The 19,725-nt window shown below is 39.3% G+C and overlaps 1 protein-coding gene across 4 annotated transcripts in view; it reads left to right on the top strand.

The window, feature by feature from the left end:
• Nucleotides 1–19,725, top strand: part of opa1 (OPA1 mitochondrial dynamin like GTPase) — a 45,806-nt gene that overhangs the window by 21,237 nt on the left and 4,844 nt on the right. For all 4 annotated transcript variants that reach the window (XM_066709201.1, XM_066709203.1, XM_066709202.1 and 1 more), the window contains 7 exons: nucleotides 157–309; nucleotides 518–626; nucleotides 819–898; nucleotides 2,544–2,684; nucleotides 3,249–3,365; nucleotides 3,943–4,036; nucleotides 4,816–4,926. In XM_066709201.1, coding sequence (XP_066565298.1) covers nucleotides 157–309; nucleotides 518–626; nucleotides 819–898; nucleotides 2,544–2,684; nucleotides 3,249–3,365; nucleotides 3,943–4,036; nucleotides 4,816–4,926 — 805 coding nt within the window. The remainder of the gene's footprint in view (nucleotides 1–156; nucleotides 310–517; nucleotides 627–818; nucleotides 899–2,543; nucleotides 2,685–3,248; nucleotides 3,366–3,942; nucleotides 4,037–4,815; nucleotides 4,927–19,725) is intronic.

Genomic DNA, 19,725 nt, shown 5'->3' on the forward strand with positions numbered 1-19,725 from the left:
TTTCTGTGTTACAATGGTTTCCCTCCTGTCCTTTGTAGTTTTTTTGGTAAGTATTTGAGCCCAAACATTCAGAAGAGGCTGAACTCTGAGTGCAAAGATAACCTGCCTCCCGTTGAAGTCATGTAATATCCTGACCTTTCTCCTCTGTCTTTGCAGGTGGCCTGGGAGACTCTTCAGGAAGAGTTTGCCCGTTTCATGTGTGAATATAAAGGCAAAGACCAAGACGACATCTTTGATAAGCTCAAAGAGGCCGTTAAAGATGAGAGCATAAAACGACACAACTGGAATGAACGTGCCGAGGATAGCTTGGTAAAGTGACATACTGTATATGAGATGATTCTGTCACTACAGTGGAACTGACATTAGATCAACTTGAGATATTACCAGACATACTTACTTCGAGTCTGCATTTCATCCAAAGAATAAGGCGTTGCTGTGATGAAACCTTCAGTTCTGTCTTTCTGGTGTTGTCTTACATGTTGAAATGAAAGGTAACTGTATGTGTGTTTTCTTGCAGAGAGTAATCCAACACAACGCTTTAGAGGACCGTTCCATAACGGACAAACCACAGTGGGATGCGGCAATTCAGTTTATGGAGGAGACTCTTCAGACTCGCCTCAACGACAGTGAGTAACAGTAAACTGTCTTCTGTCCATGATTTAGAGGAGTTCTTATCCTGCATTGCATTAGTGAATTCAAATCTTGTTTAACTGCTAGTGGTTCTACAACACATTTATTGGGAGGCCTGTAAACCTCCAATGTGCATTATGGCATATCAAATTTATGTTGAGTGTTTCTTTTTCTAATCCATTTTGTAGCCGAATCTGTCATCTCAGATATGGTGGGGCCTGACTGGAAGCAGAGATGGCTGTACTGGACAAGTCGCACTGCAGACCAAGTCAGTTTTTGTGTGCTAAATTGTTTGGTTGTGTTTGGTTTTGCTGTGTAAATTAATTTAAACCTACAATTTGGGAAATGGGAGCAGATGATGAATATCCAAATGTTAGATTTGTTTCCATACAATACAATCAGTTACAACAGATAGTTTTTTTTTTTTTTAATATATACAGTACTGTGCAAAAGTTTTAGGCAGGTGTGATAAAATGCTGTAAAGAAAGAATGCTTTCAAAAACAGACATGTTAATAGATTATATTTGTCAATTAACTAAATGCAAAGTGAGTGAACAGAAATCCATATTTGGTGTGACTTCAAAACAGTATCAGTCCTTCTAGGTACACTTGCACAAAGTCAAGGATTTTGTAGGCATATAGTCAGGTGTATGATTAAACAATTATACCAGACAGGTGCTAATGATCATCAATTCAATATGTAGGTTGAAACATAATCATTAACTGAAACAGAATCAGCAGGAGGAGTGTAGGAGGAATAAAACTGGGTGAGGAACCGCCAAACTACTTGTGAGGTTGCTGAAGACAGTTTACTGTCAAAAGTCATACACCATGGCAAGACTGAGCACAGCAACAAGACACAAGGTAGTTATACTGCATCAGCAAGGTCTCTCCCAGGCAGAAATTTCAAGGCAGACAGGGGTTTCCAGATGTGCTGTCCAAGCTCTAATGAAGAAGCACAATGAAACGGGCAACGTTGAGGACCGTAGATGAAGTGGTCGGCCTAGGAAACTTACTGTAGCAGATGAAAGACGCATCATGCTTACTTCCCTTCACAATCGGAAAATGTCCAGCAGTGCCATCAGCTCAGAATTGGCAGAGAGCAGTGGGACCCTGGTACACCCATCTATTATATGAATTTGAAATATTTGGCTGTAGCAGAAGCAGTTTGTTTGCTGAAGGGCTTGAGAGTGGTACACTTGAGAGTGTTTGCAGGCAACAGTGAAGCATGATGGAAGTTCCTTACAAGTTTGGGGCTTAATTCCTGCAAATGGAGTTGGGGATTTGGTCAGAATGAATGGTCTCCTCAATGCGGAGAAGTACAGGCAGATACTTATCCATCATGCAGTACCATCAGGGAGGCATCTGATTGGCCCCAAATGTTTTCTGCTGCATGACAACGACCCCAAACATACAGCGGAAGTCATTAAGAACTATCTTGAGTGTAAAGAATAACAAGGAGTCCTGGAAGTGATGGTATGGCCCCCACAGAGCCCTGATCTCAACATCATTGAGTCTGTCTGGGATTACATGAAGAGAGAGAAGCAACTGAGGCTGCCTAAATCCACAGAAGAACTGTGGTTAGTTCTCCAAAATGTTTGGGCCAACCTACCTGCCGAGTTCCTTGAAGAACTGTGTACAAGTGTACCTAGTAGAATTTATGCTGTTTTGAAGGCAAAGGGTGGTCACAGCAAATATGGATTTGATATAGATTTTTCTTCTGTTCACTCACTTTGCATTTAGTAAATTGAGAAATAGAATCTATTAACATGTTTATTTTTGAAAGCATTCTTACTTTACAGCATTTTTTCACACCTAAAACGTTTGCACAGTACTTTATTTGCATGGCTTTTGTATATCATATAATTTAAGCCTTTTTTTTGTAAGTTTGCCTGTTTCGGTTTAACCTGCAGCACATTCATAATGAAACCAAAAATGAACTGGAGAGGCTGCTGAAGCTGAATGAGGACCACACGGCTTATCTTGCCAACGACGAGGTCACAACCGTGAGAAAAAACCTGGAATCCCGGGGTGTGGAGGTGGACCCTGTTTTGGTGAGTCCCCGGCTCCTTCTATACATAGAAAAGTCAAACGAAGGTACCGCCACTAAGATCTGAAACAGACCACTCCAATTAAAATACTATTTCCTATTTGATTAAATAAAGTACTCATTAGCCATGGGTGATACAGGAGAAACACCACTTAATTCATATAATAATTAAAAAGCTAACTGAAAGTCATTATTTTAAATACAGCATGTCTGTGATATACATATGAATGTTTTGTTTTTGGTAATTAATAGGTTCAAGTCTACATACTGTATATCAAATATCTGATCATTTAAACCATGCATTTGCTTTACAGTTTTGGAAGTCTGATCAAATTAATTCATACTGTGCATTGATTTACTCTCAACTGGTAAAAACATGCAACATTTTGTAGCTTTATCTACTTTGAGCACATTCATCATAAGTGCTTTACACTGCGAAGCAAGTCTGCTTTATGAGGAACTCTCAGATAGCTTATCTATAAGAAAATCCATTCATAACCATATGTGCATCAGATGCCTTTTTGCTCCGTGTTTCTTGGTTTCTTATCCCCTCCCTTGATTTCCCCAGATTAAGGACACATGGCATCAAATGTATCGACGCCACTTCCTTCAGAAAGCACTGTCTCACTGCAACCTCTGTCGAAGAGGTTTCTATTACTATCAGCGGCACTTTGAGGACTCGGAGGTTTGGGAGTCAATAATTGATCGTTTTTTTTGTTGTTGTTTTTTTTCTGTTTTATTCATCGAGCCTTTGCTCTGTTCAGTGCTTTAATTGCTACTTTCATGTAAACCTCACGGGCCATGCCCTGGGCAGACTTTCAGATCGATTTGATTAACCCAGATGAAGTGGGTGGCTATTTATAATCTTTGTTTTCTCTTGCATAGTCTCAGCTTATATATCATTTTAACTTATAAGTGTTTGCATTTCATTTTTAATTAAACAGCGTAACGTTAACTTCCTAAAGTTTTAGGCAAGAGCTATTTGAAATAAAGATGTTTGTAGAATTGTTTTTTTTAACCTATATTTTTAACCTATTGCACTATGTTGCCTTGTTTAGCACAGAGAGCTGACTGTCTAATGTAATGCATACATAGCACCAACAAATTAAAAAAATATATATCCACATCCTGAGCTATTCCCAACCGTGTCTCATTGTAAGAACAGAAAATACACTTTTGCCCCAACAAGAAGACAGGAAAAGAAAAAAAAAGGAAACCCTTGCCAACCCAAAACAATAAATCTTTTTCTGTGTTTTTTGCAGCTGGAGTGCAATGATGTGGTCCTGTTCTGGCGGATTCAGAGAATGCTTGGAATTACAGCAAACACCCTCAGACAGCAGCTCACAAACACTGAAGGTAGGGGAAGTAGGCTGCCTCCGTGAATGCTGTCTTAGATGGCGGTAGCACGTCGTTAGACATGCATTGTAATCAGGTTTGCACATGCATAGCCTATGCACACCTTACCTATTTTTTTTGTGTGTTATTGAAAAACACTGGGGGGAAAAGTGCACATCTAACACATTATAGTTGGAATTAAAAAAAAATCAGGTGCCTCTGATCTGCAAAAGAACTTGAACTATCATGCCCATGATAGCTACACCAAATTGTGTGTTTTAGGTGGGCAGCATCACATTAGCCTTAATGTGTCAACAGGCAGGGGAATATAAATTATCTGGAATCTGGATAATAAATTAAAGAGACGTATGTAGTATAAAATACATTTAAATAAAGATTTAGCTAACCTGGGAGATTCATGCTTACTTTACTTCATCTTTTTTTCTTTGGCCCAATGTGGATGTGTTCCCATATCATATTTCCTTCATTCTGTAACATTTTCCTGTACAGTAAACTGTCCCAAAGGTAATTTTTCTCATAAGTTGACAGATTCCGTAATAAAATCTGGCGACAGGACAGGATAACTGATTCATGGATTAAGTAATATATATAATTCATGAGGGAAAAAGGCATCTATCTTTGTTTTTACGAACCGTACAATTTGAAGTTATCCAATGGTTTCACACCACCACTACAGAAAGGGTGACAAGGAATTTGACCCAAACCCTAAATGGACTACCTCTCTTCCGTTGACGGCTCGGAAGACTGGTCTTGTTTTAACTCCTCACTTTCTTGTTCAGTTCGTCGCCTGGAAAAGAACGTGAAGGAGGTGCTGGAGGACTTCGGGGAAGATGTTGAGAAGAAGGTCCACCTGATAACAGGCCGGAGAGTGCAGTTAGCCGAGGACCTCAGTGAGTATAGCCCGCTGAGTTGTTTATTACCAAGTCAGCAGCTGTGTGGGACCTGGCAATGGGCTGCTACGAGAGAGTGCGCCCTGACAAATTAGGTTCTAAGTGTCATTATTAAGCTTGTGGCTTCATGGCACGCTGTCGATTCAGCAGTTAAAACGTGGGATAGAGTAGATGGTATGGTGTGAGGTTCCTGTATGTCAGCCTTTTTGGGTGAACATGCTTAATCCTCTGTACTTGATTTATGTTGAATAATATATGCTCAGTTCAGGAAATTGAACTTTTTCTCCAAATTCAACATAAAGCTGCATTATTTCGGTTTCAAATGTGAGCAGTGCTTGTATTTTGCTTGCTGAAATTAGGTCCATATTGTGTGTTGGCCAGCAGAGAGCAGTGTTGGTCAGTGTGTAATGGACATGTTTGTAGTCATTTTGATCACTCAAATCAGTAGTCTGATATCTGCTGTAATAGATCCTAAAATACACATTCTAGTCCATTCAAGTGGAGATGAAATACCCAGATTCAAATGATCGTTGTATGTTTTTATGTTAAAAATAATGTTAATAATTTTAATGCCTTGATAAAAATAATTTGAAAATCCATTTGCAAGAACATCTTTTATGTAGTTATGTAATGCCAAAAAATGTCTGAGAGTTTAAGGGCCCTGCACATGGTTGTGCGATTTCTTCTAAAAAAACAATCGTGATCAATCCAGAGCATGTTACATTTACCAAGCTTGATATGTAGCTAACAAAATTCTAAAATAAACTGTAAATATTTTCTGTGGACTTCATAACGGTATGCCTTCTATTGAAAAAGAGTAGGAAATAGAGAATGGTACGAAAACATTTGTGTAGTGCTTATTTGGCGATTAAACCACACCAAAGCATATATGCATGGAGAATTTGTTAACATGCATAAATTTGCTTAAGTGCTTTGAGGCAGTGGTATTCTTGCAGTGAAATATTGGTTCTCTTATTGTACTGTGTGTGAATGAGGGGAACAAATTAATTCCCCTTTTTGACAGGTTTACCTCTCCCCTTCCGCTCTCATTTGATTTTTAAATTTCCATTCATGTGGAATGAGAATGGTCGCCTAGAAGGCTACGTGTCACATCTAGATCACTGGATATTGTGCTAAACAGGCCATAAATTAATAAGGCAATCTGTGGGTGCAGTAGACAAGTCTGCACTTGTGTCTCTGTGCTGTCCTTTATGGAACTGATAACAGCAGTTAGCTAAGCACTGCTGCCGTCCAAATTGGAGCGTTAATTCACATGACCAAAGACTCCCTATTGGCTTTTGCATTTCTTTTGTAAGACAGGAAATTGTGTGGACTCTGTGTGTGTCAAAATATTTTTCCTTTGAGAGCTGAGAATTCAGTTTAATTAAGAACCTGCTGGAAGTTTCCACTTAGCCAGACAGGAAGTGAGCTGACAATCTTAACTGGTCTTGTTTTGCAGCAAAATAAACAGTCTGTCTGTTGTGGAGGCATACATTTACAGGACTTTGCACAAGGAATTATTTATGAACAGACTCCAGACCCAATGATTATTATTTGCTGTCCTGTGTTTTCAGAAAGATGGAAAATAAGGCACAAATTATTTTTTTTAATATCTACATTGGATTTTTTAACTTAATATTTATTTGCAGCCAGACCTCTTAAACTGCAGTTTAGTATGCAGAATTCAGATCAGATTAGTTGAGGACTAAAATCTCAATTAAGAAATATGTATGTATTATTTGTCTAAGGGACAGATTTTATTAATGGGTTTATCATTATATCTTAAATGTATTGCTCCATTCACTGGATAAACACATTATCTCTTTAACTCTCTTTAAATGTCTTTAACTCAGAAATAACCAACCTGTTGTGTGTGAGGTGTCGGATGATGCAGGATGTGGTTCTGTTTGAAAACGGAATTTTATTTGATGAAAGAGGAGGACACTTGGCTGACTCACAGATATTAAATCAACTTACTGTTGTATACACATTCTGTTCAGACAGAAGAAATGTTAATGGATAACATAGGGTAGGAATTCCTTTCTTATTCCTGTTTTTTTTTAATGACCTCCAAAGACTCTTGTTTTTTATTTTTATCTTGCTGTTGAATATGATAATAAAGGCATGTCTAGGCAGTGCTGGGGTCTTATTTCAATGCATTGACTGTTGCTACCCCACATAAAAACACACATGCTCAGCAGTTGATAATTGGTATTAGAAAACAAATATATGGCAGGAAACACTTGGCTTCAGGCAACAGATAAAGCCTTTTGAGGGCTGAGAAAATATCTAATCTGAGCTCTGCAAAGTGTCTAACTCTTAATAATAAAATTACTTTAGGGAGGGCTGCTGACTTTGCTGTAAATTTAAGAAAACTCTGTAGCCCAGTGCCTTCCCCTTTCTTCACAATGAGAAACCCTCTCTCCCACAAGTCCTCAGAGGCTGCAGATGCTGTAGAGAATCTTAATCTTAGGTGACCCAGTCACAGGGCTTCACAGACCACAAAAATAATAATTTAATCCATAAGTAAACAAAAGTTGAACATAAATCCCATTAGTATGAATCGTATATTATCGCACTGAAATTCAAGTTGCTTTTTTTCCCCCCCCGTTTATTTTTACAACAAAACAAAGAACAGACTTTACAATAAAAAAGCATGAAAAAAAAAACATAACCTGAATTACAAACAATTGGCTTAGTATTTTCATTCTCGTATATAGAATGCACGCTTTACCTGAATTAGTTCAGCTCTGAAGACACTCGGCATCAGAATCACTTGACTGAATGAATTGATTATATTTTTAAAGTGGAAAAGGGGGAGAAAAATGGCAATTCCAGGATTCTATTGTTAACGCTTGGTCTGTTTCAAAAAGTAGGCCTACTTTTGTTTATAATGCTCCATACATCATAGATCATGCCTTTAATTTGTCAGATTTGGCTATTTAATGTTAAAACAGATACCATGTTTTGTTTGAAGCATTTACCTTTATCAATGGTAGTGTTTATTCTATACTGTCCTTTAAATTGTCTGGGAAGAAACTGTTTTATCTGTTCAAACATTGTGTGCATACAGTGTGTGGTAGTCCACTCTTTTCCTTGGGGAAATACAGCCTGATATAATAGGGGACTGAATGTCCTTCCTCCAATCAAACGGGCTTTTTAGCACCTTAGACGCTGCCAAAGTAAATAAAGGCATATCAACTGTCAACTGATGTTTGAAAAGCTTACTTAACTTCCTCCTTTTTTTTTTCATAATATTACTCTCTCCCCCCAAAAAAAACTAAAAACAAAGCTTAGAAAAAAACCAACAAGCAAAAACATTTCCTCAAGTCTTCTTCAAAGCAGAGGAATTCCTGGGCCTGCCTGGCCTTGCAGCCTTCCTGCACAAGGTGGCAATGTGTTCCCGGCTCACGGGGGCTTTGATGTGGGGATTAGAGAGTGTCTGCAGCAGCACGCCAGCCCTCCTGCATCTGTTTACCGTTTCATTCTGCGTGATGCCGTCACATCACCCAGGCGGCAGGTGGCTGTTTTCTCAGAGGGAGGGCGAGTGAGTTTCCAGGGCTGCCAAACGCATTACTGTGCATGTCTGAGCTTGTTCTCTTCCTCAGTGTACAAGCACATAGATGGGGTGATACTTAAATTGATAGATAAGCAGGAGATGGGTCTAGATGCATTGATTTTTAAAATGTATTTGCACCAAAACCTGTTATGCATTTAATTATGATAACCATCCTAACTGCTAGTCACTATATTTCGCAAAGCTTTTTAACATAATTGATTAATTATTTTCCATTCAGTTAGAACATTTAGCCTAATCATGTAATTTGATGGTGCCTGTGTTTGAAAGGTAGATCTGATTTAGCACTTACAAAATGTTTCTTCCTTCTGTTGTTTTCTTTCTATTTCTAGAGGCTGCTTGAATCCCTCCCTGCCTTTATTTAGTTTTCTTACACTTCAGAACAGATAAATTTCCACGTAAGGTGTCATAAATGGGACACCACCCTATTGTCATGTTTCTTCATAAAGCATGGACCTTGAACCATAGTGGATACATATGATAAAGCAGTCAATTTATTTCCAAAGCTTGCTAATGGCACTTGCATCGTGCATCATCAGAAAGTAGCGACTGCACTGATGAGAGCTGTTGGGAGCTGACACCACCACTGTGCACTCTTTTGCCCACAATGCAAGACCAAACAGGATTCCACTCGTTTGGAGAAAGGGGGGACTTAACTCCATGGCTATTGAAATTTTCTCACAGTATTGCCTTTACATGTTCTGGCTGGGATTTATTGTGTGTATGTGGAGTGAGGAAAGAAAGGCAGAAATAAGAATATAGACCTATAAGCCCAGCGGCACACTGGGGGTAACAGAGAACTGGACAGCAAAGAGTTTTAATGAGTTTGTTGCTTTTTGCCTATAAGGCAGCAGAGGGGTGACCTGAGGTCAGTCTGTGAAGAGCCCAGGCCGAGGGCGTATCCACCTGTGCAGGTGTCAGTAACTGAGTCAGGGCTTAACACTGGATGGCCCACCGAGAGCTGGGAATACCAGGCACTTCACAGGACAAAGACAAAAATTCGCCCCCTCTGGCTACGTGTCTTTTGAAGCTAGAGTATTCCCATCCTTGTAGAAGTGTAGGTTTTGCTTTGCAAGGGTTGGAGATTTAGGACAGTCGTTGTGTCATGTTGTGTGTATGCTCTGTGTTCAGATTCAGCTGGGTATGTACATGGTGAAGTTTTGTGATTTGCTAGAGAATTACTGCACCAGAGACACTGGGGTGGAGGGTGTTTGCAAGGCCCTGATTAAGTGCCCCAGCAACTGTTTGGCAAAGAAAATCCCTCTATAACGTTGCCAGGGTTTTGATAAACAACTACAAGTATATCAGGCGAGCATTTTTTCATTTGGTTAAGAAGCTCAACTGACAGAGGCTAGGTGACACAGCAGGGATTAATGCACTTTTCCTGTTTTCTTCTCTGGGTTGTTGTAAATTGTGCCTTAAAGTTTTCAATCAAACAGCCCTTGTGGTTGGCTGTGTCAGGGCACTTACCCAGCTGAATTGCACACAAGGCAGCTTTATAAATGGAGGTTTGGATACTGAGGTGTGTTCTGCCTTTTTTTATGAGGAATTTTTAATCTTTTCCTTTATTATAAAATCTGTCCTGTAGGAAATAGTATTTTCAGTTTCCCTTAGAGCTCCATTGCATGTACAGTAGTATTTTAATTTGGATAACTGGTCTCCTCACCTTTGACTCAGAGACAATTGCTTGCTAAATAAACAAACTTATTTGATTTTGTATTCCTTGGAAAGCCCACTTTACATTAACATAGTAATTTCCTCTGAATGCAGAGTGAAAAGCAAGTGGTATTTTAAGGAGTGGCTGCTAAACCTGTGCCTGGTTATGGTCAGTTTCAGCCCTCACCTCAATAATTCACAAATAATAGGGAAACAATTTTTTTGGGTTCCTTTGCCTTTTAATGAGTAAACTCATTGTGATAAGTAGTTTTTATGGGACATTTGCTTAGAACAGTTCTTGTTTATGGGGTGTGGAAGTGATAAAAAGAGCACAGTCCAGATTCTTTCTTCCTTCAGCACTGACCATACGAGACAAACTGTAAAAGAAACATGAACCTTGCCATTCCCATGGAAACTTTGTTCTGGAACATGAGTGAAAGTAAAACAAGTTTACGCTGAAGTAAATATCAGTGCCTTGCCTTTTCTTAGTGTCTGAACAGAAAAGGTTCACGAGCTGTGCCTTCCTTAAATTGTGTAAACTGTTTACAAGGAGAGTTTCTTCAGCCTGACGCCTTAACAACCTCTCTCAACAGCCGCACTCTAATAATATAGATATCAGGGGCGGGGAGGTGCTGGTTTCTGTCAAGGTACTCGTAGCTTTTAACGCCCCTCAGTGCTGAAATTCCTCGAGACAGTCAACAGTTTATGTCTGTGCGAAATCCCCACAGAGGGAGGCACGCTTGGAAGCGTGGTTATTGATTATCAGCCGCAAAACACCAGAGACGGTACAAAAATGGATTCCTCAAAGCCTGCCTGCGTCCTCAGAATTCAACTCCGCAGCCTAGTGATAAATCGTTATGAGACTGAAAGCTCTATACTGCCTATTAATCTCTAGGTGGCCTCCTGATTCTGGCAGACTGCTCTTGGAAGTCAGGTTTCCCAGTGTTTTACATGTGGCATTGCAGGAGCCTGGTATATCCCAAACATTTATTTACATATAGGCCTATACATTCATATATGTACATATATTATAGGCAGTTAGGGTACTTCCCTCCTATCTTCTGCCTAGACAGCATGTGTCTATAGGCATGTTTGTCTCTCAGTGCAATTTCTTTCAGCTTTCAAAACTACACTATGCCATCTTTCTTAAGTTTTGTACTAGTCAACACCCATATGTTCTTCTGATTTACAGATTTTTTATTTATGGATCAAATAGTTTCTTGAAAAGCGTCAAGCTACTTTTTGCATACACCTCAACTCACACAATTGCACAATTATATTAGCCAACTTATTAGATCCTACAGCCATTAAACTCATGGTCTGTTTTCCTGCCTGCTGAAGTCCTAAAGATAAACTCATCGTGTTCTCACAGACCTGTGCAGGAGTCCCCTGCTGCTCTGCGCACAGCGATATACATCTGCTCATCCAATGGCCGTGCTCTGAGAGAGACCTAATACTCACACATACTCTACAGTATAGTTTTCACTGAAGGGAGAAATGCATCCCTAGCAGACACAACTTAGCAACTTAGTCCTGCAAGTGGAATTGTAACAGCATTAATAAGGCATTTGTGTCTCCGCAATTTTGTCTGCTTAGAAGGAAAACAAGCATCTCTTTACAACAGGCTTTTATATGGAGATCACTTTGTTCACTCTGACACCCCGTGTCAGCCGTCTCAGTTTGAATACGCGATGTACACAGATTTGATAAAAAGCAGCCTTCTTTCATGGCTTCTCTTTCACAAACACCGTTAAGAGATGAGTGACTTATTACCAGTCTGCGCTATGTGAGGAGGCCTGAAAGGTATATAATAGTGCGCTCATTGTCTGGGCCTGCACTTTGGAATGCTCTCACCTACTGTCTTGTGTCGTCTTTGTCCTTTTATCAGTTTTTAGGGAATGCTCTAAAAAGATTAATCTTAGTTAATGATAAGTGCTACTTTTACAACTCTTTTGAATGTTTTTAATACTGTAAGTCATTGATGGTATCTAGTCATCCCTTGAGAAGCGGTCAGCTCAAGATCTTTCTTGTGAGAAGAGAGCGGGCGGCATAAAATTGCTTAAACTATACATATGATCACATCAGCTTGTGTTGGTCCTTCCTTTACTCTTTCTTCTATTCAGTTTCTGTATGCTCCACAGGTTTTAGGGCATTATGGGTATAATCATGGGAGTCCATCCTCTGTATAAAATATATAGCCTCTGGTCAGTGTTTTTTTTTTTTTTTTTTTTTTTTTTTTTCTGGTTTGTTTGTTTGTTTGTTTTGTGGCCTGTTACAATACAATACTTATAATGGAGCTCTGTTTCTTTAATTTAAATGTGTTGCCAACATCAACACATGAAGCAACATATATCCAAGTATATTTAAAAATAAGGATATGGTTAGTGAAATAAATAAATATGCTTAAATGTATGTATCCATAGTAAAATAATATTTGGAAAATGTTAAGTATATTTCCATTCATAAAAGCTCGTACAATTTCCAGTTGAATTTTATTTCAGTATTGCAGCATTTGTTATAGTGACTGACTGACATTATTTTAAGTGCATCACATGTACACTCTTCCATAGTAAATGAAGACAAAAATGCAGTAAGAATAGAAAATTGCTGTCAAACTCATCATCCAAACATGCCATAGCCAGAACACCAGGGCCATATAATGTGCTCTTCATAAAGTTTTGAAAACCAGCAGGCTTCCTCCAAAGATTAATGAGCTGTAACTCTGCGTTTCGCCTTCAACCAATTAATCATCCTTCTGAACTTCCTGATGCTTCATTGCCTTCTTCTTTTCAAGGTTCCTTCTTATACTTAAAAAATATTGAACTATTGCATATCTGAACATATATTTGCTATGTCTTTGCACTTTCCTTTTGTTTAATTTCACAAAGTAAAATCATTAATTATCCTTTCATCATGTATACGCTGAGTGTACAAAACGTTAGGTACACTCGCTCCTTCCATGAACAGGTGAAAACTTTGATCCCTTATTGACGTAACTTGTTAAATTCACTTAAATCAGTGTAGATGAGGGGGAGGAGACTGGTTAAAGAAGTATTTTAAAGCCTTGGCCACAATTGAGACATGAATTGTGTATGTTTTCCATTCAGATGCTAAATGTTGAAGACAAAAGATTGTGCCTTTGAACTGGGTATGGTAGTAGGTGCCAAGCGCACTGGTTTATGTGTGTCAAGTTTCCCATATGTATCAAGGACAGTCCACCACCCAAAGCACATTGATGTGTCATTGATGAAAGAGGCTGACAAGAATTGTGCAGAGCAACAGACTGGCTATAGTTTGTCAATTAACAGTCCAGTACAACATTGGTGCCGAAAGACCCATAAAAGAATGCACAACTTGTCATACCTTGACACATGGTGTATGGCTGTGGGCTACGGAATGAAAACTGGACACTGGAGGATTGGAAAAACATTGCCTGGTCTGATGAATCCCGGCTCCTGCTATCCATCTGCTAATGGATGTTTTCAGCAGGATAATGCACCATGCCACAAGGCAAGGATTGACCAGAAATGGTTCCACAAACATGACAGTGGCCTGCCCAGTCACTAGATCCTAATCCAATTGAGCATCTATGGGATGAGATGGAACAAGCTGTTCGGAGTAGAGACCACTACCAGCCAACTTGACCCAACTGTGGGAAGCATTGCAGTCAACATGGGCCAGCATCCCTGTGGAACACTTTCAACACCTTGTAGAGTCCCTGACGAATTTAGGCTGTTCTGAGGGTAAAAGGGGGTGCAGCTTAATATCAGGACATTTTTCCTAATGTTTTGTAAACTGTGTATGTATTTGTGCATATTAATTTACTACTCCTTAAATGCTATTCATGAGTATCGTACTTCACTAAACTAAACTCTGTAAGCCACATCTGAGCTCTGTTTTTAATAAACTGGCAAATTATCAGTTTTGAGCATGTGCCCCCTGGATTTGCACATAAACAGTACATGATGTTCTATCAAAACTTACCTTTGGCACGCACATAGTCCCTCTTTTATCTGCGGTTGGCTTCGGCCCTTGCTTTTTTTTTTTTTATATTCCCACCCTCTTACACGCTCCCTCCACACGCACAACCCTAGACATGCGAGTTGACTGTAGCGCTAGAACAGATCTCGGCAGCACGGCTACCTTGATGTTAAAAGCACATTTCAGAGCTGGCTTTTGACAAATAGATGTTTATAGCACTCTGACAGCGGAATAGGAAACGGCTTCCGTCTTTGTAACAGCTGGAAGACAGGCCCTTTCCAGCTCCCAGCCATGCGGTTGACCCCCTTTCACAGGCTGGGAAACACACTGGCAGACTCAAACAGACACATCCCTGGTGTTTTCTTGACCCACCGACTGTCCATTCACTCCCCATCTGTTTCTGGTCCTTAAAGAAACAGGGGGAGGTCCTGCTCATATAAATCTGTCATCGCTGGTCATGAATGATGCACTGCCTCTTGAAGGGGCAGCACATTGGGTGGTTTTCCTTTCTGTTAAAGAAGTAAGAGGGAAAAAAAGAAAAGAGGGGGGAAAAAAAAGCCCAAACTTCTTGTTGTTCCTGTGAGCGGCATACACTGGGAAATAAAGCTTTGTGACTAAGACACAGCTCTGAAGAAACATAGCAGCCACTTCCTTCTGCTGTCTTTTGCGATCTAGACTTGACCCTGCTGTATTGGAGATAGTAAATCTTAAAAAGAAAAAAAAGTGCTGGGGCACAATTTATTTATCATTATTTTCTCATAGGATTCTCTAGATGTCTCCTCTGATTGGGAACAGCATTTATTTTGGTTAAAATACAACGTTAGAAAAATCATACCTCTCCTCAGGGATCAATCTAAAGGTCAGTGGGGAGCATATGGGTTAGATCCAGAGAGCAGTCATGTCCAAATACATTGTAATGTAAAGCTATCAGATCACTGCCTTCCGAGACAGGATATAACCCTGAGTATTGGAAATTCTCGTTTTTTTTATTTTTTATTTTATTATGACAAGCCATAGATCTATATTTTAAGCGTTTTACAAAACCATCCCCCTTAAACCTGACTGTATGAGATGGTGGAAGAAAAGGTGACAATGTTTAAAGGCCTGCAGTTTACTGCCTGTGAAATATGTATCTGCAGGTTTGTTTTTGTCATGTAAATATAGCTAGATAAATCCACAGCATTGACCTATAGAATTTTAAGTCTCAAAACTATTTTTTTATAACATCGAAGAATATTTTTTTTAAAAGATACTAAATCAGTTTTTTTTTTTTTTTTTTTAAAGAGACTGCTGTTTTTTTTTTTTTTTTATTGTGTTTGCTCGTAATAATAATTTAAAAAGGATTTGTTTGTTGAAGCAGACACTGTTAATACCAAAAGTGGGCTTTCTTTAACACTCACTGTCAGTATCTGCTGAGATGGTGCGGGGTCATGACTGGAGGTCTGCAAGAATGTCATCCAGCAATTAGGCTTCATGCCACAGCATGCTAGCCTAAGCGGTGTCAGGGACACACACATCCCTCCATCACCCATGGAAGGCCGGCATTGTCCTCACACTGCACTGTAAACTGAGTAACACTGCCAGGCTGGGACTTGCCCTTATAGAGAGAGATGGAGTCAACCCATCTTTACTCTGTAATTAAATACTTATTGGAAGGAGTTCAGATTTACACAAGACGACTAAACAGAGGGGAATTTAACTGACTGGGCGTCTGTCGGCGGGTGGTCTGCATACACCTGGACCTCTGCACAACACCACAGTGTCTATAGTGTGTGTACAATGCGTGTGCAGGACTGTGGTGTAAGGTATACGCGGGAGGGTTTGCTAAATGTGGTTAATTGTAAGACTGTGTGCTTACCAGGGCACTGCAGTGACCACAGAAGTGAGTTGGAAGTCCCTTTACCTTGCCAGAAAGGTGTGAATAAACAGAAAATATTCCATCTTCCTACCAACAATCTGAAACATTCACCAGAAGATTAGTCAGATGTTTTGTTATATTCCTAGAAAAATACACTCATTTTATTTTCATGCTTACCTTCCTTCCAAAGTCATGCAGTTTAGACGCTGTATAGAGATGCATTTACGTTTTTATTTCATGTTAATACAAGACACTTGAGAATTCAATGACAAGTTTGTCATCACGTGATTTGAAGAAAACACGGTCACTTGAAAGCCGTGTTTCTACCGTGTTTATAATATCTTCAGAAAGTAATGACATGATACTTTTTTATAATTACAGAAAAAGTACTAGCCTATATATTTTGTTAAATTGCTGTATTTTCCAGTTAATTTTGATTACTTGTTCTCTCAAGATACCTAAAATACACATTTGTATACTCAAGTAGTGAAACAAGTGTATATTTTACTATTCTTGAAGACCTTCGCAGGTCTACCTTTAAGACAAACAAACCTCATAGCTGAACTCACACTACTGAAAGCTGTGACAAGCACAGTGGTCAGCAGAAACTCCAAACACAGACACTAATTGATGACTGTGACTTCTTGGTACCCTTTCTCGAGACCTATCAAGACATGCCTCCTTGAAGCATTGTCTTAGACAGCATCTGTTTTAAAGATAAGTCTGCATGGTGATTTGTGGTCTTTTACCGTCCCATTTTACTGTCTGGGTGTTGTTGTTGACATCCTGTTTTATGTTGCACCTTTCCGTTCATCTCTCAGGCCTAGTTTAATGCACAGCACATCAGCGCATTGGTTTCAAACACATTCAGGAGCACCATGGGCATTTCTGCTCATTGGATTAGAACAGCACAAGCATCTACCTTTCCCTCCACAATAAGTCAACAATGAATGCTTTACCTCAAGCTTGCCGGTCACTTACACAAAAACGGCGATTGTCTTGTGAAAGTTCATAAACGTTCTCTTCCCCTACCCCCTCCCAGCTTTTCAGCCTTTTTGAAAAGCTTTCTCAAACTTCATATGAAAAATATGGCCAGTCATTTCCTAAATATGTGCTGTTGAAATCTCATAGGTGAGCTTGTTACCACTTTTTAATATCGCTTTAATTTTAACAGCTGCTTTCTTTTCATAAAATATATTGCAGGCCATTCTGTATTAAATGGATTAAAGTTTTTTTTTTTTTTTTTTTTTTTTTTCCCCCCCTGCGCTCTTTGGTTCACGAGAACACAAGCTCTGAACTTTCCCTTAATGCCACAGCCCACCCTTTTGTCGGCTGGGTGTTCTCTTCAGCCACAGTGTTTCAGACTCTAATTACAGGTCAATTATGGGCTTTACCAGCTTCTGCCGCACTGGGCATATGGGAGCTTAGAGCCCAGAAAGTGGGAGTGAAAGAGATATCATTTCATGTGGAGATCAGGGGAGAGGGACCTGAATGGGGGGGGATTCGGAGGAGGACCCTGAATGGGGGGAAAAAGTCCCGTGCAGTGCCCGTGAAAAGGGCTTCTGGGATAGAGGCCAGGGGATTATGGGAATATTCATGACCAGATAAAGGGGCTCATGAATTGATGCGTCTAGCGGCTCATCTTTTAGGTAAACACGGACTAAATGGAGTTTAGATCCTGCTCTCTGGAGGTATGGGGAAAAGAGATTCTGTGCATTTGAGTAGCATCCCTCCATGCTTATAAAGAAAGGTTTGTTTCACTCTTTTCTTTCCCATTTTCTTGCATTCCTCCCGTACAAAAACAGATGGTAGAGAACAATAATTATCCTTTTTTCACACAGTATCCTTAGATGATTAAAAGCACATGGTAACCTGTTAGCCTTCTATTGCTTTAATGTTAAAACCTTTTTATTGAGGAACTGTCCACATATCCCTCTCGTTTATTAACATAAATGTTTCTTCAAGATAAAATATCTTTGTCAAAAATATATACTGTAATGTCTTGTGGAGATGTTTTGCCTTTTACTCAACAATAACTTTTTCTTTTACCATTATTCATGTCCATTCGCTAAAGGTATTCTCCCATTGCTCACAAACAGTCGGGGATCATTCCTCCTCTGTCAGTAGACCAAAGCTTCAAAACTTCAGATGCATCTTCCTTCCACTCTGATCAATCACAAAACAAAACCTCTTGGTTTCATCACAGTTATCTTTACCACCAATAACAGCATGATAAGATGCAGGGGGAGGTCATAATGTATCTTGAGTATTAGATAAGTCACCAGTGATCTGTTACACTGTTTTTTTTGTTTGTTTTTTTACATTTAAAATTAAACTTTAATACAAACTGACAGTTGCCTTCAGTAAGGAGTATTATTCATTCCTTCTTCACTAAAAAAACAGGTGGTCTATTGATATTGGATTTCAACCTTGTAACACTGTGTTTTTAAACTGCTAACTCAAGGTTTTTACTTCCTAAAGCTGTGTCTGAGTCTGCCTTTCACTTTTAAAATAGAAGATAAACTATTTAATCCTATTGCAGCTGACGTGCTGGGAAGACAACATTTACAGGCAAAGTCCTAATATGACATTATCAACCACCAGGGAAGTCCTTTTCTACAGCACATCAGACTGACCACAGTATTGAATTAGTCACAAGTAGATGTTCAGAAAGTAGACATTTCAGAAAGGGAAGAACAAATCTATGCATTTAACTGTGCTTCTTTACAAACAGACACTTACATTTGTCTAAAAGTGACCAATGAGAGTATCAAATGTTGGACAGTTTCTCTGTAAGGTGATCAGAGGACAGGAGCAGTTGTATGTCATGGCTTTGAAAAGGCGTCTGTGTGCAGATTTATGACTAAACAGGCTTCCATAGGTACTGTCAGCCCGGGAGACCTGTGTGCAGTTTATGGCCAAGGGAGCTGCCCTAGTTAACTCCTTCCTTCTCCGAATCTGTCAAAATATGATTTATGCCCTCCGGTATAAATCACTTTTCCTTAACGGCAGAGAGCACTTGTACCAGACAGTTCAGTTTTCAGTTGAAGCTGTTGTTTCTCAGGCAGTAATGTAAACAAGTTGTTCTGATTGATATTGTACATTACAAGAACGGATATATATATATATATATATATGGTCTGCTGGTAGTGTATGTATTAATACAGTGCCTTGGAATCCAGTCTAAATTGGTATTGAAACGTGACGGAAAATAATGCACATAAAAAGGAATTTGGTGTTCATAAATGCGCACAGCAGTTTAAAGTCCGAGCAAAGACTTGTATGTCCTAAAAAATGTAATTTGGCTTGGAAACCCACTCAAATTTGCAGCATCCTCATATTCCATGACCAGTTGCCCAAGGTTATTTGAGAAGATGAACAATGTGTTTTTTATGTTGTTCTGCATTGCTCAGTAGGTGAGATTATCCTTAGCCAAAAAGATCTACAGTTAATTAAATGTTTACCCCCACCCAGTTTTCAAAGCATCTTTGTGAGTAAGCCTTAATAAGCACTGTTTCAATTCAGTTAATTTATATGGGTAATACTCAGGTGCTCAGGCCTTCCAATACTATTATATTGTATTTCTTTCAACTGGAACGATGGCACAATGCAAAATGTAACATAATGAAAATATCTTACTTGGGATTCTGGAGAGGTATTAATCCTGTGACTTCTACTAGCCCTTTAATAAACCCAACAATACCAACTAAACCCTTTCCCCCATAAG

Source organism: Amia ocellicauda, chromosome 7, assembly GCF_036373705.1.
Source record: "Amia ocellicauda isolate fAmiCal2 chromosome 7, fAmiCal2.hap1, whole genome shotgun sequence".
NCBI classification, from domain to species: domain Eukaryota; kingdom Metazoa; phylum Chordata; class Actinopteri; order Amiiformes; family Amiidae; genus Amia; species Amia ocellicauda.